The 24066-nt window shown below is 39.3% G+C and overlaps 1 protein-coding gene across 1 annotated transcript in view; it reads left to right on the top strand.

Moving 5' to 3' along the window:
• The window catches only part of LOC101858010 (WW domain-binding protein 4), a 20107-nt gene extending 939 nt beyond the window's left edge, over positions 1 to 19168 (top strand). Inside the window, exons 2-9 of the mRNA XM_005093344.3 lie at positions 5514 to 5586; positions 6326 to 6388; positions 7523 to 7594; positions 8994 to 9084; positions 11960 to 12103; positions 14159 to 14271; positions 15856 to 15959; positions 18255 to 19168. Coding sequence (XP_005093401.1) covers positions 5514 to 5586; positions 6326 to 6388; positions 7523 to 7594; positions 8994 to 9084; positions 11960 to 12103; positions 14159 to 14271; positions 15856 to 15959; positions 18255 to 18474 — 880 coding nt within the window. The 3' untranslated portion in view covers positions 18475 to 19168. The remainder of the gene's footprint in view (positions 1 to 5513; positions 5587 to 6325; positions 6389 to 7522; positions 7595 to 8993; positions 9085 to 11959; positions 12104 to 14158; positions 14272 to 15855; positions 15960 to 18254) is intronic.
• The last annotated feature ends 4898 nt before the right edge of the window (positions 19169 to 24066 follow it).

Here is a 24066-nt window from a genome sequence, read left to right on the forward strand (position 1 = left end):
GAGAGAGAGAAAGGAGAAAGAGAGAGACAGACAGAAAGAGAGAGAGAGAGGGTGTTTGTTATTATAATAAGAAAAATTAATTCCTGCTGTCACATTCTCTCTGCATCGGTTCCCCGGCTGACTCGGTGCAATACAGTCATTATTGTACACATTTTATGACCAGACCCGTTTCTCTTCTCTCACCTCTTGTTTATCATGTATCATATTCAATATTCCATAATATCTCGACTTTAATTCTGTAAGGGCGCTTCGTTTTCCTTCATCTCACTTGAAGCTGGCCAAAATATTAAATATACGTCACTGTTGTCACTGACTAAAGCTGGCTGACTTAAACCGGCAGTAGACGCTCCCCCTAAACGAAGCTTTAGTGCCGTGAACGTAGCCTGAACAGCGCCAGCAAACTGCATTCAGGGAGCCGTGAACGTCGCTTGCAGACTACGTTCACAGTGTACTGCGTTTAAGAAAACAGAATTTTTACTTTTCAAAAGTCACCACTAAGAATAAGATCCCTCTCTGATTCACTCTGACTCTAAAGGTCTAGATTTTACATCCGGCTAAGATCCCGCTTTTCATATAATAATTTATGGAACAAAAGCCCAGACAGGCACAGCCGATCAACCAAGAAGAGTGAAAAATTAAGATCGTTGTACTGCCCATCATGTCAAAAATCAGCCACTCTCATGAATGTGATCACATAAAAGCACTGTAAAACTGGATGAAATGGTACAATGTTTGCCCCAGACAGGATCACTCTGAGGTGTGAACTGACTGACCCGTTTGTTTTCCCCAAACATCGTGCTTGCATCTGAGCTCTCCACCTAAACTTACATCACTCGCTGGATGGGAAGGGCCTACAAGTTCGTTCTAGGGGGGATATAACATTGAACTGTGAACTCTTCCTCGATCACTGCATCAGTTGTCTCTACTCCTGAATTTGCGAGTCAGACTGAATTTTAATTGGTGTTGCCACAACGTAATAGTGTGTAATGACGAAGGTGAGGGGGAACTCGGTCCGAGATGGAACGCTGTAACTTTTGGACAGGTGAAGCGAAGGGGCAGCTGGATAAGTGTAAATCTTGAGACTAACGATAATATGATGGAAAATTACAGTCGAACCTGTGTAAGATGGAATGGCAAGGGAGCCAGAAAAAAATTCCGTCATAGACAGGGGAATTTAGGGGGAGATGGAAAGGGGGGGGGGGTCAAAGGCCCAGCCGGTGGGATCAAGGTTTGCTTGTCCGATCGGCGAGCGGTGGTCAAAACATCAACCCTCTCAATTGCTATCCTGTCTGATAATGACATGTATCAGTCTTACTTATCCAATTACCATCAGTGCTTGCCTTTCGTAGGACCACTATTTGACCTATTAAAAACAGAAACGTTTGAACATCTCCTTTGCTTCCACCCTTAGCCCCACCCATCGGTGTGACAAGCACAGTCAACGAATGCCACCCCTCACTGCCATCATGTAGAACTCTTTTCTCGGCTGGCCGTACGATCATTGGTCTATCTAATTTCACACCTCTGGCTTTTGGCTACAAATGAAAGTTTCTGTAGTGGCTTGGCACTCGAGCACTCTCACGGGCAGTTGTGAAATTTCACTCCCACACTACCCTGACCATCTGCATCGCTCAGGGCTCACATGATGGGATAACATCTACTCCCAAATTGCACCCCTACTCCCCATCCTCGCCCAGCAGCATGGCCATGGCATTAAGTTTAGAGCCGGCGGAACCAAACTTACGAGTTTTGTTTCAAATCTGGGCTGAGCAGGCAAAGCATTTTACGTCTTAGACAGGTGAAACCCTTGGAAGGGAGCGGATTTTTTTTTCGGTTTCCATGTTGGACAGGTTTCCATTTTATATGGGTAATCAAAGACGGATATATATCAAGGGGGGGAGCGGGTAGATTTCGTTAAGACAGGTTTCCGTTTTATACGTTTCCTTTAAGGAAGGTTCAACTGTATAGGAAAATGGCATTACCTGTATTACCTGTCCTGGGCAACAACGTCATTGCACACCGGACAGGTCCATAAGTGCTCAGTTCCCCCCAGCACCAAAGCCAGCAAGGTATCCATACTGACTGTCTGGTTATGGCGACGTCTTTCCTCTCCAGGAAAATGGCATGCCTCCTGCCACTGTGATTTGTCTTCAGGGTTGACCACTCTTTGCTCGCCATATGTCATAAACCCACCCAGAGGTCACGTCAGTTCAATTTAGAGTAAAGGGAGACCATTTTACAGGTTGTTAGCCTGAACATTGGTCACTGTGGATTCTTTTCTTGGTGCATTGGCTAAGATCCTGTTCGCCTAAGATCCCGTACTTTCCTTGCTCCCGAGCAACAGGATCTTAGGTAGAGACTACTGTAGTAGTATAGTTATATAGTAGTGTTGTGTAGTTGTAGTAGTGTAGTTACCAAATCATTTGTTGTCTCAGGAGGGCTTCTAGTTAGTCTATTTTCAATTTTGTTTTATCAACAAAATTTTGATTATTTTGGAGACGGCAGGGGTAAAAATTTTTAGAGGTCCCGTGTGTAAGTTGAGCATTATAAAAGATCCCTTTGTGGTCCTAAAACCGATAGTATAGGCTTTGGCTGCCACCTGTACAAAATTCAAAATTAATTCCTACCAAACTTAAAATGCTTAATGTGTCCCACATGCTCATATAAGACCTTATGCTGTTGTGAGCATCTTAAAACAGTTACCCCCCCCCCCAAAAAAAAAAAAGCCTAGATAAAAATGAACCAGAAAAGTGCTGTCTGAGCATGACAGGAGTGAAAGTAAAATAATACGAAAAATTCTCTCGACTCAGGAATTGAACTCGAGTCTCCTGAGTGCGATGGCAAATGGCCTTATCATTACATCACAAATACAGTTATGGTTCAGTTAGTCTTGGAGCTCATCAAGTCTAACTTAAGTCTAAAGGCTTAGACTAAAGTAGGAATGAAAAAGCATGTGTATAGGCCTACGTTATATGTTAGTCTACACGACAGGCTTATTTTCTCTTCGTCCTCACTTAATAAAATCTCGTTGAACCTGTTTAGGGGGCTGCCGTGGCCTAGAGGTTAAGGCGTTTACCTTTCATTCAAAGATCCTAAGTTCGAATCCGGGTAGCGCCGGAAAAATTTTCTTCTCTAAAATTGTCTCGTTTCACCTCCTTTCCTTCTCTCTTGCAATGTTCTGTCGTCTGCTTTCGTCTCCACTTTCTGCCCCCAACCCCTCACCTCCTTTGCCCCCTCCCCTGGGCTCCTGACTCTTTCTACTGCTGCTTCTTGGCTCCTTCTTACTGCTGTCTTTCAGACACACTCCCCTGATCTTCTGGTAATAAAGATCTACACCTAGCCTTCTCGGACAAGGGCGAAAAATTTCGGAGGTCCTGTGTGCAAGTTGCACACTTTAAAGATCCCTTGGTGGTCGAAAATCGATAAGAGTTGGCTTCGGCTGCCCGCCCCCCCCGGGCAAAATTCAGAATTTCCTACCAACTGAAGATGTTTAGTGTGTCCCATGCACTTATATGACCTATGCAGTTGCGAGCACCGTAAAACACTTGCAAAAAAAAAGGAAGCAGAACCTGTTTAGGGGGCTCTCGTGGCCTAGAGATTAAGGTGTTGGCCTCTCTGTCAAAGGTCCTGGGTTCAAATCCAGTTAGCGACGGGTGGGTAGCGATGGAAAATTTTCTTCTCTAAATTTGTCTCCTTTCACTTCCTTTCCTGCTCTCTAGCAATGTTTTGTCGTCTGCTTTCGTCTCCACTTTCTGTCCCCGTCCCCTCACCTCCTTTGCCCCCTCCTCTGTTACTCTTTGGCTCCTTCTTACTGCTGTCTTTCAGAAAAACTCCTGATCTTCTGGTACTGGTAGGAAAGGTCTACACCTAGCCTTCTCGGACAAGGGGGAAAAATCTCGGAGGTCCTGTGTGCAAGTAGCACTCGTTAAAGATCCCCTTTTGGTCTAAAATTGATGAGAGCAGGCTTCGGGTGCTACCCGAGCAAAACTCAAAATTTCCTACCAACTGAAAATGTTAATGTGTCTCGTGCGCTCAATGACCTTATGCAGTTGCGAGCGCCGTAGAACACAAAAAAAAAAAAAAGAACCTGTATAGCCTACTTTCTGGTACATTTATGTAGCTGTTCAGAAGTGCATTCTTTTTTGCTTTTAACTGTCTACTGTTTGTACAGTGCTCGAATCTAAATCTAAGCCTAAATGCACAGTTTATTTTCATTCACATTGATATTTAATTTACATACAGTTGAGCGCAGATTAAACCCAAATACGAAAAACTCAAATGCATAGATAGATTGAGCAATAAAAACCATTCCCTGACTGAACTGCTATATATTTTCTTGTATTGACAACACATTATTCTTGAACACTCACACAGATGTGTCAAATAGCTCGTCTAGAAAAGCCTAATCAAAATTTTCCTCACTGTTGTCTTGAAATGAAATCACCCTGCACACACTATGGAAAACAACACACCCATCATCATTGAGAATGGGGTTAAATAAGCAGACCAGGCTCACTTCACACTGCTTTAATCAAGATGTATTATCACACACCTGTAGCGTGCATAAGGCGCTCAAACTTTCTTGAATCTAGTCATGTGAGGGTGGGCAGTGGGTGGGATCAAAGACCAACAGTATGATGCTGCATTCAGTTCCATGGTGTTTATAATATGTTAGTGGGCATATATGTGTGTGGTTGTTTGAATGTGTAGGTATGGATCTGTAATTGATTACAGAAGAGGGGTAGATGGCAACATTCTCTGACCAGTGTTTGTTACATAATCATGATTGTGATCTGATGTAAGAGCAATTTTTTCTCTTGGTCTTAAAGCTCACAAACATCACGTCCTTCCTTTCTCTTGTTTTGACCCTGAAAAAGGTGCACGCACAATCCATCTATCATTTTATTGATACCGGGTACAAAATGTGAAATTGCATAGGTTTAATTTAATAATAATAGATAGCATTTGTATAGCGCATATCCCCGCTCAACAGCAGGCTCTATGCGCTTTACACTATATTATTACCCCAGCAGACCATAGAACACTCCGAAACATTCTCAGCTTCCTGGGAAGCATACAGTGCAAGCAGCCGATTAAGCGCTCAAACACTAACAAATTGACAAGATCTTTTGCTGTCTATAGCCGGATACCCATTCCCACCTGGGTGAAGTGAGGAAATTCGTTTAAAGTGCCTTTCCCAAGGACACAACGTCCGGCCCTTGACGGGATTCGAACCCACGACCTTACAGTTGCGAGTCCGAGAGCCTAACCACTAGGCCACCGACGCCACTTATCGCCTTGAGGACATTTAATTCCATCTCTGCGCGATGGGCATACTGCCCTAATGATTCACTTCAGTGTTGGGCTCTAGGCCTCTGTTCTTTTTAGTGAGAAACAATATCACGTACTATTCATGGCTAAAGAGCACTTGATTTTAGGTATGCAATCGTGTTATTTTTTAGCCTAACTTGTGACTGAATTTGTAAGCATCAACGATCTTTCTCTGTTCACAGGTCAGAATACTGGAAGTCAGTTCCGAGGAAATTTTGTGAATTTTGCAAGTGCTGGATAACAGATAACAAACCGGTACCCATATCTGCATCACAGTCTTTTCTGCTTTTTTATTTTGTTTTCTTGCTTCTTGTGTGCAGATTTTAATGACAAATAGTGGAGTCTGCTTAAATCAAATTCAGTAGTACTGCTGGATTTTCTTCATTTCTGCCATATTTTTTGGTTTAGAGAGATTGCTTGAATAGTGCAGAGAAAAAATGGGTGATTTTATTTTCTTTCGGTTTACTGCTGTTTTTGGTTTAAAATCCATGTCAGTTTAAGCGGACTCCACTGTGTGCGTAATGGATATTAAAATATCTGTGTGTAATTTTATGATATTAATTAATGAGCTGTCTTTGAATCCAGTTAAATCTGGGTGCTACCCTTTAGATTATTGATAGTAGAGGTTGTTTTTTCTGGGATTTTCTTAAACTTCAGAAATCTTTGATAGTCATTGGAATTGGTCATGATATGTCGAGAAATTTGTGTGCTGTTATTGTAAGCAAATGCTCATACCTGATCTTTTTCTTAAATTTGAAAGTTTGTAATATTAGGGAACAAAATACATCATGTACATTAATTTGAAGTTGCAAATGTTTTACAAGCAACAAAATCCCATCTATAGTTCTTTTAAAAGTTACACTGCGCGGAGGGCTCTAAAGTAGAGACTTTTTTAAAAACAATTTCTTAAGAGCTCGGAAGTATGAAATCAAGAAATACTATTGGTTGAATGTGTACTACTAAGAACTTTACTCTGGCTTGTTTTCTGTTGCAGAGTGTAGAATTTCATGAACGTGGAAAGCGCCATCAAGAAAATGTTCAACTACGTCTCAAAGAGGTAACTGTATGTTTTGTGGTTTTATCAGTAGATTTTCTTGGACTTAATGAGGTAGAAGCAACATCGAAGATGGGGTCCAATGTGTGTAGGGCGTTTTGATGTTAAAAAAAGATTTGAATCAAAATCTTGACGGTCAAACCGGTTTGATATTTTTTTAAAGAGTCATCAAATTTTTTATGCGTGTGTGAGTAGTTCCTGTAAAAATTTTGATCAAACTTTTATATTTCGCAGGTGACCGCCGAAGAGATAAGGTCATATCTGCTTCTCTTTTACTCTCTCTTTCTCCACTTCTTTCTCTCTCTTTCCTTAATCTCTTCCGTTCACCTCTCATCCTGCTCAATCGCCTCCTCTCTCTCTCCTATATTTCCCTCTTTCTCTCTTTTGTGACCTTTCTTTCTCATATGATAGCACAAATCAAACCGAGTTTTCTATTTTTCCTGCTTTTTTCTGTTAATCAAAATGTTAAGTGAAGAAAAAATTAAAAAAAGACCCCCCCCTATAATTTCCCTAGCAGCCCCCCCCCCCCCCCCCACCCCTCCCCTACATCTCTCGATTTCCATTTGTTTACATGTCGAAGATTTCGACAATACTGAATTTTGATGGAAAAAACACTGAAATGTGTGTGGGCAATTGTGCATCAAAATTTGTATTTTTAAAACATGTATGGGCCACTTAAATCTGTCTTTACTTTTTTTAGGGGGCATTCACCACAATGTTTTGAAGCATTTAATGCTTTCTTTCTTTTTATCTTATGAAAAATATGAGATTTAGAATGCTTTTTAAACAGTTTTGCTAATTTCTTACTTGTAAATTAGAATTTAGAATCTATTTCACAACAAAAAACCTAAATAATCATTGTATGGTACATTTTTGTCAAACGATAATAGCTGGTTGGTGGGTGTTTTCCTGTGTTTGGCTCCTTCCTCTTCTTTTTATTACTAATTGTTTAAACCTTTCTTGGAGAAATGGGGTCATTATGATGCTCCTTCATGTAAACGTCAGCTCTGGTGAAGCATTTAATTTTATTTAATTGAGGAGATATATTTTGATTGAATTGTACAACTTTTGCTGTATCTAATGTCTAATCATCATACTAAGTACTGAAGTCTCTTTTTGTGCTTTGCTAATATTTAGGTCCGGAAGAAAAGTCTCAAAGACTCGGCAGAGCAAGAAGAAATGGACAAAGCAATGGAGAAAATGGAAAAGGTCTGTGCTTCATTAATTTTATCCAATCAAAAATGTTCAGTTAAATGTGCAAATTACTTATTGCATATGTAAATTACAGATGTTTTTTCATTATGTACGAAGCCCAGTAGGCAATTCTTTCTCCTAAGTTTCTGTTGCGCTACTGATGCGAAAAATACAGGGGAGTCTGCTGAAACCAAAATCTGTGGGAGGGCGGGTTATTCTTTGGTTAAGCTGGGTTCATGGTTTAGAGACTGCTGCTCAAATAGTGATGACTGTTGACAAGCCTAGAGTTGGGAATGCTATGCTTGTAGCAAATTTCACTTTTTGAAACTTTTTTCTCATCTTGTTCTTTCAGTAACTTCAATTTAAGCTGTATGCTGTAGGCATTGCTTTCTCTTTGAGTTAATTTGTAGAACAGTCACACAGAACAGACGAAAGAGCCTACAGAGAAGCAAGAAAGAAAGCCCACTGCCAGTGATGTCATGATGTCATGAAACACATCACTTGCTGTCAATGTGCTCGTGTGTAGTGTAAGGCCCACGTGGACTAGCTTTGCAGAGACAGTAGGCCGTGACCAACCATTGGTCGCCCAACAGATATACACTTACTGTCTTTGTGTTTGCCTCTATGCAGTGTGTAGGCCATTTGATGTGTGTGATAAACGTAGATAAACAGTATTCCTGCGATGTCTCTCTTTGGCCGGCAATCTACACATGCATTCTTGTGGTTTTTTTGGGGTTTTTTGTTTTTCTATCTTTGAGTAAGTAAGATTAGATTATTTGCATTACTTGAGGGTTGCTTTTGAGGATGAGGACGACATAATTCTTGAAATTCGTTTAGAAATGGGGCATCTCAGCTCATGGATAGTTTTCTTACAAAGACGAAGAAAAAAAAAGAGGAATTTTATTTTCTTTCAATTTACCACTGTTTTTGGATTAACCTTGTTTGGTTGTAGCAGACTTCACTGTCGTGGAAAAAGAACAAGATATTTTCAAGGGAGGTAGCAAATGGAAGGGGCTGGTTCTGAAAAGAGAAGAGACGAGTGCCATAAGCAAGTTATGGGCTGTTTTTATTTCCCTGTCCAAATTCTAACATTGGGTTAGTGTAATGTTTTTGTTGAAGTCATTCCAGTGCATTTAACCTCTTTTCGGAGCGAATACTTTAAATTGAATTTGTGTGTCTATTTCAATGTGTGACCTGTTTCAGATGGTTAAACCTACAGTCAAACTTGCTGAAATGACTACTGGTCCAAGACAAATATACACTTCTCACTTCCCCCTGTTTAAAAAAAAATCGATATATTTTAAAGACTCCTAAAATGTCCCCCTGTCTAGGACAACCACTTTTTTCCTTGGCAATGGACAATTTTGATTGTACACTATTTGGACTTTTATGTTTCATTAAATTTTCTCCACAGGCTGCATTAGAAGCATTCAAGAAGGATTTGAAAGAGAACCCAGCTCTGGCTGCTCAGTACGGTGTGTCACTGGAACAAAAGCCCTCAGCGAGTAATTTCAGTTTGATTTTCCTACAAAATTTATCCGTGGCTGTGTTCAAAAGTCACTTTCAGTTTGAGTTTTCTTGTGAAAGAAACAAATTTATGATAATTGATATATACACTACTTAAAATCGAAAAAAATTATTCATGGCTTTGCTCACCACAGTCTGTCCACAAGTTTTTTAAATGAATATTTAAACAGAGTGATTTATTATTTGTGTAATTTATTGTCCTTCATAGTGGCAGAGGTCTTTGAAGTTTTTTTAATTCGTGAAAGGCTGAAATCATTTCACGAGGAGTTGGAGAAATTGCTCTCATGTCTTGTACTTTTTCACAATGGAGAAGATGGTGGATGTTATACTGTGGACAATTTTACATGCCTTGTCTTGTTCTAAGGTAAAAGCTCACTGCTCAATATCCTTAGCTGAGTCAGACTGGCGTCTGTGGTGTTGTAGTTAAGCATTTGTCGTCGCACGCGGAAGACCCAAGTTCAATTCAATTCTCGTTTGGGGAGAATTTTCATTGAGTATCTCGGTCTTTCTGCTTGGATGTTGCGTCCCTCTCAACCTGGATTGGCCCTCACAGGTAAGTTCGAAGCCCACGTCATGTATGATCTAAATTGTGTCGATAGATGCATGAAACACCCTACCTTTTTTTCTTTAACCCTGTCCGTTCCGCCTTGGGTCATTTTGTACCCCCACACGGCTGTTCCCGAGTGGAGCACTTAGTTACCTGAGGAACTGACCTGGTCAACCATGCCGTGCCCGGGTGGTCATGGAGGTCACTTTGACCTTTGCTCTACGAGTAAACTGTTGTGACTTAACAATTTTTTTACAATTCAATTGCTTTAACGTGGCTTTTCCCATAAACAAATCAATGTGAAATTATTATCAACAAATAGAGGCATTCTTGGACTACAGCAAATAACTTTTTATTGATATTCTTAGCAAGGCACCTTTTAAAACATGGGCGCAATAGAGGGCATCTAAGAGAACATTTTTTACGTGGGTCTACTTTTTAAAATCATGATATTTTAAAATTTGTACACCAGATCTCTAAAATAATCAGTGGTATACAACAGTGACATGATGAGCTTTCAGAAACATTTACTTTTGGCTTGATTCATTCAGAAATGGGAAACTTGTAGAATATTTACTACTGTCCAATTAATGAAACGAAAGATTTTTCATTGTCTCCTCACAGTTTTCAGAAATGGGGATTCACTGCTATCCAATTCCATGACACAAGAGTTTACTTGTTGTATTCTCACAGCTAGAGCTGCTTTCACATTCACAAACACATAACATATGATAACTCATAACAATATTGCAAAAGTGTCTTTGAGTTCAAAGGCTAGTTGTCTTCCTCTTTTTTCCCTTTTCAAGCTGCTGGCATGGACACATTATGCAGTCTGTGGGTCTCAATAACAGCTTTCAACTGTGTCCCTTTTCCCTTATTCCCACTGTCCTCTTCTCCAGTTTTGCGATGCTGGAGTGCACAAGTTCGTCATCTTGCTCGCCCATTAAACCCAGGCAAAATCCATATCTTTTAATAAAAGGCAGACAGATAGAGTTGCTTCTCGAACTTGTTTCCTTAAGCAGTAATTGCGCTGCACACATTTGTTGCACAGTTTTCAGGGACGTGTGTCTGCACAAGATCTATCCGTGTCCACATTTACGCGATAGAATATGAGTAAGTCATTTTTAAAATTTACACAAAAATATCTGCCCTGGTTTGCCTTCTTAGCCTTTTTAATTCTGGCCCTTAATGTTCTACACAATTTTTTAAACACTGAAGGTGTAATTCGCGGATGTGTTTCATTTTCACTCTTGTAACAGACTGTCCTAGCACTTGTTCTCATAAAGAATCCGCAAAAGTGATACCGGGACCTCGGGTGAATACCGCACGCGGTGACGCTGCGGTCGGGAAAATATAACAAGGTGAAGTAACAAAAGTCGCCGTCCTGCTAAAGTTTTCCAGTGAATCTAAACCATTTTTTCACAAATAACTTCCATACTGACTCTTGATACGGCAGAACAAAAAATGATAACAATCTGCGTTTCATGAAAGGAAAAAAATCCTGATCTTTGTAACAATCCGAGAAATACGTGCGCCACAAGGTAGGGTTAAGTACAGAGGTAGTGTGTGTACACGCTCAGACCTAGAAATAAACTAAAGGATGTGGCTTATTGGGGAGAGTCTGGGATTTCATTTGATACCTCACACACCCATAGTGAAAGATAAGAGAGGACATTTACAGGGGTTTAAACCAAGAGAAAATAACAGACTTTCTACCCGAAATCGGCTAACAGCGCTATCGCCCAGGAAACGATGCGTTTCCCGACTGTCAGGTGGGACTTATGACCCCGTGAGGTCAGCAGAGGGGTTAAAACTAAGTGCTCTGCGAGGATAGTAGAACTGAACAGCCGTGCACCGGGTTGTATTCTTCACATTTTAGAATACTTTTAGTACGAAGATCTCTTTGAAACTTTAGGTATTTCTCAAAAAATCATTTTGACAGACTGCTATGCAAAGCGTACGGATCGGATTAACGAGTAAATGTCCTCTTTGGAAAGTGGTGGCACAGAGTTCTCCGCGTCGTATGGATATCATATGATGATAGTAAAACTGGACGTACGGATGTGGTTAATCTCACCAGACATCATTCATAGGGTTCTTTTTTGCTTGGCTTGCTTATATTGGCATAGTGGCATAGGTGTCTGTTCTTACTGTGTTGGTTGCTCAGTTGTTCAGCCATTCCTCCTTTGACTTCACCATGTGATGTACTAACTCTTCTGAAAGATGGATGGATACATGAATATATTGTAATGCTTTCTGTTGATCTTTTATTATATTCCAAAAGATATGTCTCAATTTTTTCTCAGAGTCTGAGACAAAAGACAATGAGTCAAAGGACAAGTCAGGGGAAACCAGTAAAGCAAAGAAAAGGAAGATTCCAGAAGTTAAGGAGTGGTATGAAGCAGTTTCTCCAGAGGGTTATCATTACTACTGGAGCACTGTGACTGGAGGTATGCTCGTTGCCTATGGTACTTAGATTAGATATTTGGCTATCCTAGAATTACAAAGTTCTATCTGCCCAGAACCTAGGTTTTAGAAATTGGACGTAAAAAGTTCTTGAGTTTTGCATCATGTCAAGCTTTTTCGAATGCAATTCTTTGAATATCATGGTAATGACTCCGAATTATCTTATGATTTTGATAGAGCAGATACTACATTCGTGTCATGGCACGGTGGAATCAGGCGCTTGTCAATTTTTGGCCTTGTAGAGTTATTGGTATCATCTTAAAGCACGTTTATTTGTCTATCAATCTATGAAAATATTAACCATTGATCTTGAATGGTAGTGAGTATATTTGCCATCAAAGTTCGGTTATTTAACTTGAGTGTCCTTGGAAACTGAAAATTGACATCATTTGTGCCTTTAATCAAAGTTTTTCCTGTGAATGCCACACTGAAATGTATTTTTAATTAGACATAAAAGATATTTAACCAGAAAGCAAAAATTTGAGAAAAATTGCTAGACCGGCGGAAAAATGCAATGTATGTTCGATTTTATCATTTTGACGAGAGCCTGATTTTGCCACGATGCCTCACATTTGTTTTCTGACCCCATGGTCTTAGTAAGTCAAAACGGCCAAAAATATCAGAAAGAACTTTGAAATTCCAGATGACAGTTGCCATGTTTGTAGTATTTTGGGTTTAGATTCACATTTCTTCAGTGCAGACAAGTTTCTCTGACTGGGGCAGTCAGCCTCTCTAACAGTGACTTTGCTTGTGACCTCAGACCTGAACCTAAGATTTGACTCGATGCTTGTCAACCTTTGTACAACCAGCGCCCACTTTTGCCAGCTTCAGGAGGCTAAGATGTTCGTACCGTCCACCCACATGTATTTCCAAGTGGAGCATTAAATAATAGCTGTTAACACCCGGGTGATCCCTACACCCACGAAAATATCCAAATCTCCTTCTAGTTGGCGATATCGCTCAGGTTGGCAAGCACTGGTTCAGCTAGTGAGGGACCCAGTCCACCTGATGAGCTCATAGTGCTCCAGAACCTGCAGCTGGCACAAACTATCAAGGGTTTGTCCTCGCTTGACAGCCTCCTGACAACAAAAGACTTCCACAGCATCAAGGCTCTGATCGTGTCTGTCAATATCAGTGAGAATTGCTAATTCTCTAGACTTATGCAGTTGCAAACGCCATAAAACCTCTACTAAAACTAAACTAATTCTCTAGTGTATGAAAATCACAGTGATAGAAGCAAAAATGTATATATGTTTAACACTCCTTGCAACACGTGCCCTCTAAATTTAATGTCCAGCTCTAATAGGACACAAATCAGACCTAGCTTAGCCTGGAGCCCCTGAGCCTGCAATCTCACGATTACAAGTCCAGTAGCCTAACCACTAGACTACTGATTACTGATGCTCACAGCCTATGCTGTCACATCTGTTTGTATGAAAATAGTACACAACTTAGTGAAAGTAAACAGCAGAAAGCATAAAGGGTACAGTGACCGTTGTTGTAGTCGTATTGATTTAATGTAAACTATGATTTGACTCTTACTCCAATCAAAATTGTCCAAGATGGCAACCCATTGTGGAGAATTAAGGGCTGGTGGGTCACCAAGAAATCTTGTTTTCCATAGCAACCGATTCAAAATATACTTTTTGAACTCTTAATTTAAAATCCCCAATAACACACAATGTCTCACAGCAAATATGGGCACTCTAGGCCTTGTACCGGTAATAGCCAAAATAGACCTCAGGTGCCCCACCAGCCCTTTGACAGTGTCATTATAGTATTTTAAAAAATACATGGAGGGGGGGGGGGGGAGTGTGATGTGGTCCTTTGCAGAAGTGCTTGTCTTGGATAGGTGGCTGTCAGGGTAGGTTCGACTGTGTCTTTGTGAGATTTTTGGTTGTTATTTGTATTACTACTACTATGACTACTGTTATTGTGTCATTATTGCACATGTTATTGTATTATTATCATTATTTTTGTTATTATTTTCATCATTATTATTTTGTAAAAACTGTTATTATTGGTTTTTTTCTTTCTAGAATCAGTATGGGAAGCTCCAGAAGACTTTGTCTCATTGGCTGACCAAGAAAAGCTGGCCAGTGTGTCTAAACAGGAAAGTGGGGAGAAGACGGAGGGAGCTGAAGACAAAGACGTGAGTCTTATCTTGAGATATTTTGTGAAAGTACATTCAATTTGTTTTATGGCATTAAAGACTTGAAATTGTTGGTTGTTGAATGCCATACTTTCATTTTAAATATAAGGATGAAGCAAGCGAAAGGAGAAAATGAAGCTAAGCTGGGATTAGTGTGGCAAAAAGTTGTGTAATCTTGTGGATGTTTTGTTAGAGTTATATCACTTTTGTATAAGCATGATGAGACTTGTGTGCAGTTTATTTTTTGCTTGGGGGTTCCGTCTCATGACCAGAGCGAAATTGGACTTGCTTTCTGTTGGATATTTTTCCTTTTCTTCTGCTTTTGTTCTTATTAAAGTGCATGCCACTTGCTGTACATTTGCTTTTTGTTTAACTTTTTACTTTGCTGATTTCAAACAATTTTGGTAAATTCTTGCAAAGTTGCGAAGCTAAAGAAGTTTTATACTCTTTTCATTGTGTGGGGCACCTAGAAATTGTGTTTTGAGGTGAAATTTTGCTTATTGGGTTTATTACATATTATAGTACCTGGACATTTCCTGAACAATATCCAGAAATGGATGTAAGCCTTGCTACATCCTAAAGCTGTGTTTTTTTGTCAGGTTTTTCTGCGAAAGCCCTTGTTTTCTAGCCTTTTCTTACCTGTATTGGCTGTTTTCTCACAGTTTTATTTTTTTCTCCTATTATCCCATTTTTCTGCTCTGTTTCTTGTTCAATTTTAATGTAACTTTCGCAGGATTCCAACAACACCTAGTTCTAAATTTTGGCTTGTTGAATTTTTGATTAATGCTGCAGTTTTGATTTATGGGCTTAGGAAGCATGAATTTTCCATTTTTTTCACCTTTTTTTCAACATCCCAATTGTAAGTATCATAAAATAAAAACTAAAGCATTTATCAAAAATTCAACAAGCCAAATTTAAGACCTACATATTTACTGTTGGCATGTCAAATTAGAAGTGAATCGGTTAATAAATAAGGGAATAAAATGGGATTGAAAAAGGTGTACAAAATACAATATGGCCGCCGTTTCCATAGCAACCGATTCACAATATACTTTTTGAACTATTGATTTAAAATCCCCAATAATACACGATGTCCCACACCAAATATGGGCACTCCAGGCCTTGAAATAGCCAAAATAGACCTCAGGTGCCCCACCAGCCCTTAAGCTTTTGGAAAGAAATATGGCAGCTTAAGTATTTGAAAAGCATAATATAGTTCTGAGATTTATTTAGCTAATGTTGTCTTTCACACTGAAAGTAAGAAACATGATGCATGTCAGAATAAGCTTGAAAATTGTATGAACATTATTGGCCTTAATTGTCGGAAATGATCTTGAGATTTATTTACATAAATGTATGTTTGTGGCGTTACAGAAGGAAAAACCACAATGAGATTGAGATATATATATGTCATTACATTAATTGTTAATTTATTTGCAGTTAGAATGTTGCTTACAGACCTTTGTTAGTTTTAACAATTACGTCATATTTAATAATACATCTACATATTTTATATTGTCACATTGCTATTTATGAAAGTGAATTTCTCTTTGTAAATGCTGGAATTTTTTTCTTTGTTTGAAGGCAACCTCTTCAAAAGAGACAGAGACAGCAGCAACATCAAGTCGAGTGGACCCTTGTTTTAGTCGCTCTGCGTATGGTGCGTGGGAAGTTGTCAAGGAAGAATCGTAAGTATCAAAGAATTTAAAGTGTTTGTCAGAGGTAGACCTGCATGTGAGCCTCAACCAGATTGTCTGAAAATTTTGCGCAACCCCCCCCCCCCCCCCTCCCAAAAGAGCTTTTGTTGGTGTCATAAGGAAGGACTTCCGAGTAACGAGCGACCACCCCAACAAACACAACAAAGAAGAGACCTAACCCTACCCCTACCCCTAGGCCTACCCCAATAAAGAACCTGCAACGAGCCTCATGTGAAAAGGCCAGCACGAGTCCAAAATGAAAAATATTTTTAAAATTAAAAAACCACACTCCAAAACAAACAAGGCTTACAAGGAGCATAATATAATGGCCTACATCTACATATTGCTAGATCTACAATAATAGGGTTTGATACAATAACACAATAGAATTGGAATACGAATCCTCCACATAGATCTAGATCTAGGTCTAGTAAACTAAATAAATCTACATCTAGATCTAGAAGAACAAGTGAATAGGATCTAGGAATAGGCCTTAAACTAGAAATCCGCATCCGATTCCGAACAGAGGGGCTCAGCTGAGTCTAGATTCTAAATAAATAAATAATTCACGCACCTGATGAAATGCCTTTTACCAACATTAATATTACAGCACAACCTTTGATAGGGTTTGACAAAATAGAATTGGAATATGAATCCTCCATTGAGGTCTATAATGATCTATATAAATCTAGATCTAGATCTAGATTCTATTATCTAAGTGAGTCGGACTGGAATGAATCCACACGATCTGAACAATTGAATTTGTCAACAAAACGAAATTCAAAATGGCCGCTCGAGCACGAAACTGAAAGTAGATAATTTAGGTCGTCGTCTTTTTTCGTATTCGCATTTCTACTCAGGTTCCGACAATTATGTCGGAAACGCCGACGTCGGCAGTCGGCTGTGCGCGCGTCGGCGGTCGGCACGAAAACGAAAGTGCCGACAAAGCCGACGGGAGAAAAAGGGGGCGCTGGCAGTCGGCCAGGCCTCGCACTACGCACATTGACTGATACAGGTGGGCCTAGCGATAGCATCGGCCGCCTAGCGGGTCGGGTCGCGATTGTCGGATTTCAGACGATTGTCGGCAAACATGCAGGTCTACAGAGGTGCTGATTTTAAGGATTTTATCTGGATTTTCTGGATTTCTAAAATTGTTCAGATTTTATTTTTTATTTGCACAAAGTTCAGAGTTTTTTTTGGTAGCCAGAAGAATTGAGTCCCTTCACTGCTTGGTCATCTGTGCATGCTGCGTTTGCATTTAAAAGTCAAGCTTGGGAAAGCAAAGGCTTAGAAATGAACACATATTTGGAAAGGGGATAGTGTATTAGATAACTGGGGTTGAAATCGGTCTGACTTCAGTTAATTTCTTTTAAAAATTTTAAATATATGAGCATAAAATTTTGTTGTTTTCATCATGCTGGCAGTTTGCATTTGAAGAGCTCTTATAAAATATGGTGTCTAGACTGCCATTGCTACAATTTTTCGCTTAGGTGGAGCTGACGTCTATGGTGTTATGGTAAGGCTTTTCGGTTTTAAATGCCGCAGACATAGGATGGATTCCCAGTGAGGGAATTTATGGAGTATCTTTTTCTGCCAATGCTGTGTTCCACTCACCTCACGTTAGCCCTGAGAGGCAAGGCTGACACACACGCTCAAAAAAAGAAAATAAATGTAGATGTTTTTACACCCACATCAACACAATGCAGATTATTTAGGTTTTTTAGACCCTATCTGTCAGTGCGAATAGGGGCTGAGACAGAAACAACATTCCAGCGGAAAGACCCTGATGCTTGATAAAAATTCTCCCCACTCGGGTCCCCTGTGTGCAATGACAAAGCGCTTAACCAGTTCACCCCAGATCCGGAAAGGTTCAAACTGCCCATCTCTCAATGATCTAAGATGTATTGATAGGGGCATAAAACATTTACAAGCAATATGTTGATGTCCAATTTGAGTTATTTTGCTCAAAGCAATAAATGGGCCTACCCCATCTTTATCTTACAAGAACCTCAGTTCCTATGGTAGCTAAATTATATTTAGTATTTTCTTTGAAATCATTAAAATAAACAGAGAAGCATAATTCCTACAATGTCATTTTAAGAGGATTCCTATGCACTAGTTTACGGAGTCAAATAATCAGGAACCTATTTTTTTTTTCAAGATAAAAATGAAATATACAATGTGTGTATGATTTTCTAAAGATCAGTGATAAGTTAGATGTTTTTCAAGAGAAAAATGACAAGTTGTTAAATATATATATATATATATTATCTCTGTAATTTTCAGACAGCCAACAGTTTACGACGAGTCAAGTGCTCCGCCTGATTTGGAAGACATTCCTCTACCAGATATCCCAACTGTGAAAGAAACAAAGCCAGAAAAGCCAAAGTTTAAAGAAAAGACAGTTACTTCCTTAGGCTCCGGTCAGAGCGGCCCCGTGGCTTTTAAGAAAAGAAAGATTGCATCTGGTGCTAGGAATGTACGTCAGAAGGGAAATGATGACTGAGCCTGTGAGATTGAAGGGAATGATTGTAAGATTGTCAGCAGGCTGTTCAACTGTTAAAGGCCCAGAAAGCAAAATTTTTCAGGCAACTGAAAAAAACCCATTCTTTTAACAGTGTTGCTAACATTATTATGTATCTTCTCTTGCTTTTTTTATCAACTTTTGGAATATGAAAATTTTGACAAAATATTTCTCGAGCACATGCAACCTATGCCACAGATTAAGAAACAACAAGAAAAAAAAAAAAGAAATTTTAGGCTGCGTAAATATGAACAGCAGGTTGTCGGTATAGTGAGAATGGGGGCGTAAATGACACTTTGTTGAGGTAACATTTTATACACTTTGATTCCACTAGTAGTAAACTGGCGTTGGTGGGGACTCGCAATGATAAGGTCGTGGGTTTGAATCCCGTTAGGGGCCCGACGTTGTGTCCTTGGGAAAAGCAGTTTGCACGAATTTTCCTCACTTCACCCAGGTGGAAATGGGGTACCTGGCTATAGACAGTGAAAGATCTTGTCAGTTTGTGAGTGTTTGAGTGTGTGAAATCCGCAGCTTGCACTGTATGCTTCCTGAAAAGCTGAGAATGTTTCAGAGTGTTCTAGGGTCTGCAGGGGTAATAATAATTGTAAAGTGCATCAAGAATGCTGTACAGTGTGTTGAAAAGCAGAATTTAAATAAAACTTGTATTTTTAATTTCCAGCTGTTTTGAATTTTTTTGTTTAGATTTGGACCACCTATATATCCAGAATTTCTGTGTAGAAAAACTATGTAATGTATTTGCTTGAACTTTTCCATTTCTTTTACTTTTACTTCCCACAGAGTACTTGTGTTGGGGCTTGTTGTGTTTGGTGTGATAAGTTGTCATTTCAACATGTTCACTTGACTGGTAAAGTAAGTGTAATGATTAATGCTCCTATCAACAATATTAGGTTATTTAAGAGGCAGGACTTCTGAATTTGACGTCCATCTCCGATAGGACCCAGCCAAATGGGTTGAGAGCCATGAAAGCTCCACAAAATGACCCGAGTTCAAGAACGTCCAGTTTGGGATTTGAACTACGGCCATCCGCTCCGTAGTCAAGCATAATACCAATTGAGCTGACGGAGCCCTCCACTTCACTGCATCTACTAAGAAAAGCGAATACTCAAAATGAAACACATTTTACAGGTTGTGGTCAATTTGCATATATATATATGCAAGGCATAGGGTAGAAACTCTAGATAGATAGGAGTGATATCCCTCCCTGGTGACTTTTATACATACCCACCTCTGAAAAGACAACAATATTGCCAAAAAAGGCATGGATCTTTGTATGTAAATTCAGTCCTCCAACTTCCCACAACAATGAGAACTGGTGGAAAATCGCCCAAGCTGAAATCCTATCTACACAAAGTTGCCCCGGCGGACTACCCAGATCCGTCCTGTGGAGCGTGCAGGGAGGACGAGGAGACCATGGACCATGTGTTCGTTTTGTTTTAGTAGAGGTTTTAAGGTGCTCGCAACTGCATAAGGTCATATGAGCGCCAGACCATGAGTTTCTGAAATGTCCCGCCAACTATCATGCCAGAACACGTCTGCTGGGATATTTCAGTGACCCATGTTCAGCACATTTTAAGGATCCTGAGCAAGTGTTGAGTTCCTGCGTGCTGTCGGCATCACTGACCGCTTATGATGCCACAGCGCAGAGAGAGGGAGAGAGAGAGAGAGAGGGAGGGAGGGAGGGAGAGAGAGAGAGACGGAGATTCTAACAACTACGGATGAGTAAATATGCATCTTTATTTGGTCTACTTTATACATGAATAGTACACATTGATCACAAGTAGTGCTTACTCTGGTGGCATTTGTGTTAGAAATGAACATTTTTGAAAAATATGAACAAAGAACAACACAGCTTGATGACATGACCGGACATAATGAAGCTGATGAAATGAAACTTAAAAAATGATACATGTACTGTCTAGCATGCACATAGCGAACACGCATACAGACAAACACGCACATAGTGGACAGATGTTTCAATCCCAACCTTTTTCTTATGCATGTACGGTAAATTATTTGTATTTAAAACGCGTTCAAAGCGTAATCATACATAACGGAAAGATTCCTGCATCCCGCCGATTTTGCTATGTACATGCTAGACTGTGTAATGTTTGGCATTTAAAAGTTTGAAATAAAATGTGGGAGAGATATGATTTTAAAAAACCATGAGGAATGCAAGGTGTATGGTCTCTTGAGTAAATATAAACTTAAACAAACCTGCCACACCTGCTGCATTTCATTTTCTAACCAACATATGAATTATCCAAAAGACCAGACGCTGACAAATACACCTTTGTCTCTGGTCACATGTTCCTGGACTTGTTGGGATCCATTAAATTAATTTCAATGTTGACCTCAATATATGAAAGTTTAGAAAGTCCATGTGAGGTTCACATTTTTCTCCTCTTTAGTGTTTAATTTTAGTAGAGTTTTACAGCACTTGCAATATGAAGAGGTCATACAAGTGTCGAAGATTAGAGGTGTTACTGGAGAATCATACCAAGCAAATAAGGGGAGACAAGGGCGATCAAACCATACCAGAGTACCTGCCAACCACCCACTACTCCTCTCTGATAGAGAACTTCATGCCCTGCTTTTACTTTTAGAATAAGCTTTTCTACCTAAGTAAGTATGCAAACTTCAAAAGTGCAAAACACACTGTGAAGGACTTAAGCAGAAATATGTTTTAATTTATTCGGCTTCCCAGTTGTGATGGACACTGTGGGCCCTAGAGTGCAGTTGGTCATAAAACGTAACCAACAAGCAAATGTTGGGGTTGGAATTTACAAATGTAACTGTGAGATATTTTACATCCTCATCAACACAATTTAGATCATTAATGAAGTGGGCTGCTTCCATCTCAGTTGAGTGGGATACAGCATCTTTTCAAAAAAATAAAAATGTCGAGGTGTTTTCATGCCCCTGCTGACACAATTTAGACAATTTAGGAGGCGGGCTTCAACACTGCCTGTCAGGGCCAACCTAGGCTGAGAGGGATACAATACAACATCCCTGCTCAAGCCTGCTGGAATGCCGGGACATTCTATTAAAAAAATTCTGCACGCTGCAGCGAAGCAGACGATACACAGCATCCTGGTAGATGGAGGAGATTTTTTTTTTTAAAAAGCTTCCCCACTTGCAAATTGAACTCACTTTCACTGCATGCCAAGGCAAAGAACCTGACTACTACACCACAGGCACTGGTAAATTGGGGTTGGAATCCACATACAGTGGAATCTTTCTGTCATTCTGAGAACACTTTTCCCCCTAAGTCCACAGTCTGATGGGGAAGTAAGTGCTCCACCCTTTCGCATGACCTACTTAGCATACAGTCTAGTACGCACATAGCAAACATATAAATAGCAGAACATGCACATGATACAAACAAATTTTCAGGTCTCAATTTTTTTCTTACACTTATACATGATACATGTATAGGGCTATATATTCTTTGTATATTTCACATACATAGCGAAACATACATCATAATGAAAAGATTTTTGCGTCCCATCGATTCTGCTATGTGCGAGCAAGACTATAGTAGGGAAGTGAATTATAATTATGACAAAACCACAGACAATGTCTTCTAGTGTAGATTTTGACAAATGCATGTTTAGGTGGCTGAAAAATGTCAGGGTTGGAGAAAACCAGCACATAGATCTAATCCATGGTTATCTCTCTCACTCAAAAGTGTAACTAAAGGGATATTTCTTTGAATCTAATCTTAGTTAACAGAACGTTGCAGCATGGTAAAATCCATTCTCATATGACGCATGCGAGACACAACTCACAATTTGTGCGACAGATTGGGTAGTGGGTTGCTTGTCTAATTCAAATTAAAACAATGGGTTTTGTTAGTGGTCTGCATACATACACTCAAGTTCAAGCACCTTGCAGGCAAGTCTATTCAGTGGTTTTCATCCAAAAAAAAAGGTTGTGTATGTATCTGAACAGTGCTTCTGTAAGTTTGTAAGTTACCGGTACAGTGTAACATCGAGAAGGGAGGGAGGTAGCAACCACAGGAAGAAACCTTGACGAAAGTCCTTCCAGCCGCATCCTCGGGTTCACCTCCAAAAAAGTCATACAACCTTTTTTTTCTTCAAAGAAAAAGCCATTTAGAATATTCAATTAAAAAAAAAAATCACAACTGACTTTTTCAGAGAAACAGTAACAGGATTTTTGTACGGTATAGAAGAATATTTCCCTGCAAAGGCACTTGTGGGACAACAATGCGAAGTGGTCTCTTTCCTGACTGCAGTTGTTACGAAGCTGGGCTGTGTAGATTGAGTCAAATGGATTAAGTAGCACTGAAATATCAATACATTAACTGACGGTAATTTTAATTGAGTAAAATGGACGCAGGTGGGATGAAAAAAAAAATGCTCATAAAAAGCAATGGATGAGATTAGAAATAAAAATGAATGATATATATAGAATCCATACATAATGTACCGGTACTATAACAGCTCTCAGGTAGTTTCAAGTTCTCAAACTCAATGTGTGTAAATCATCAAAAGGTACAAGACAAAAGTAACATTAGTAACAATCCATAGGGCTAAATATAGCACCTTCAATATTATTATTAGTAATGACATGCATGCAGGAGCCAACCTATCTAATACTCTGTTTCAATGTTTTGTAAACTTTGACAAATCTGAAAACTTTTCATTTAGATGACATCTTTATCACATTCCTGATTTCATGTTATGATATGGAGAAGGTGTTTAAATCAAGAAGACTTTTACAGCACTTGCAAAACACAAATAGAAGTTTATATAAGTGCTGAAGATTAGAGGTGTTACTAGAAAACTAGAGAGCAACTTACAAAGAAAAAAAAGAGAGATGAGAACGACAGATGTTTGACAGGAAAGAAGGAGCAAACTACACCAGAGCACCCACCAACCACCCACTTTGGATAGGGAAAAGGGGAAGCAGGAAGAAAATTATTTAATAATACTATTATAGATCTATGACTATTCCTTGGAAAATGTAGGGCCTACTTCTCTTCCCAATGCCACAATGTAAGCATTTCAGTATGTTTTCTAAAGAATATCCAAGATTGCCTTTCGAATCACATACTCAGATGCCTAAGGAAGGACTTCAAATGTAAGAAGAGAAAGGACCATGACAGCTTAATAAAACAACTTTTTCCACACTTTGAGAAGACAAGCAATGAGCATGCTTGAATGAATCTACTGAACGCCAAAATGAATGTGATCAATTTACAGAGAACCAGTAAATTTGTACATTTATTATCAATTCCTTATAAGACAAAAAATACAAAAATAAACATGAACATTTTTAAGGCCCTCGTTACCCTTCACCGTAAACTTGTATTTATCTACATCAAAATCAACACCACAAAGTAACAATCCATTTATATGACATGCCCATGTGATTTATAGAATTTTTGTGACCATAAGAACATATTTATATACAAATGACATTCTTCACTTAACAGGTTATTCAAACACAAATTCTTTTTAATCAACAAAATTTGGTGGCACTGGTACTGATAGCAAAGACAAAGCTTTGATAACTTTTCAAAAGATAGCA

Source organism: Aplysia californica, unplaced genomic scaffold, assembly GCF_000002075.1.
Source record: "Aplysia californica isolate F4 #8 unplaced genomic scaffold, AplCal3.0 scaffold00062, whole genome shotgun sequence".
Taxonomy (NCBI): Eukaryota; Metazoa; Mollusca; class Gastropoda; order Aplysiida; family Aplysiidae; genus Aplysia; species Aplysia californica.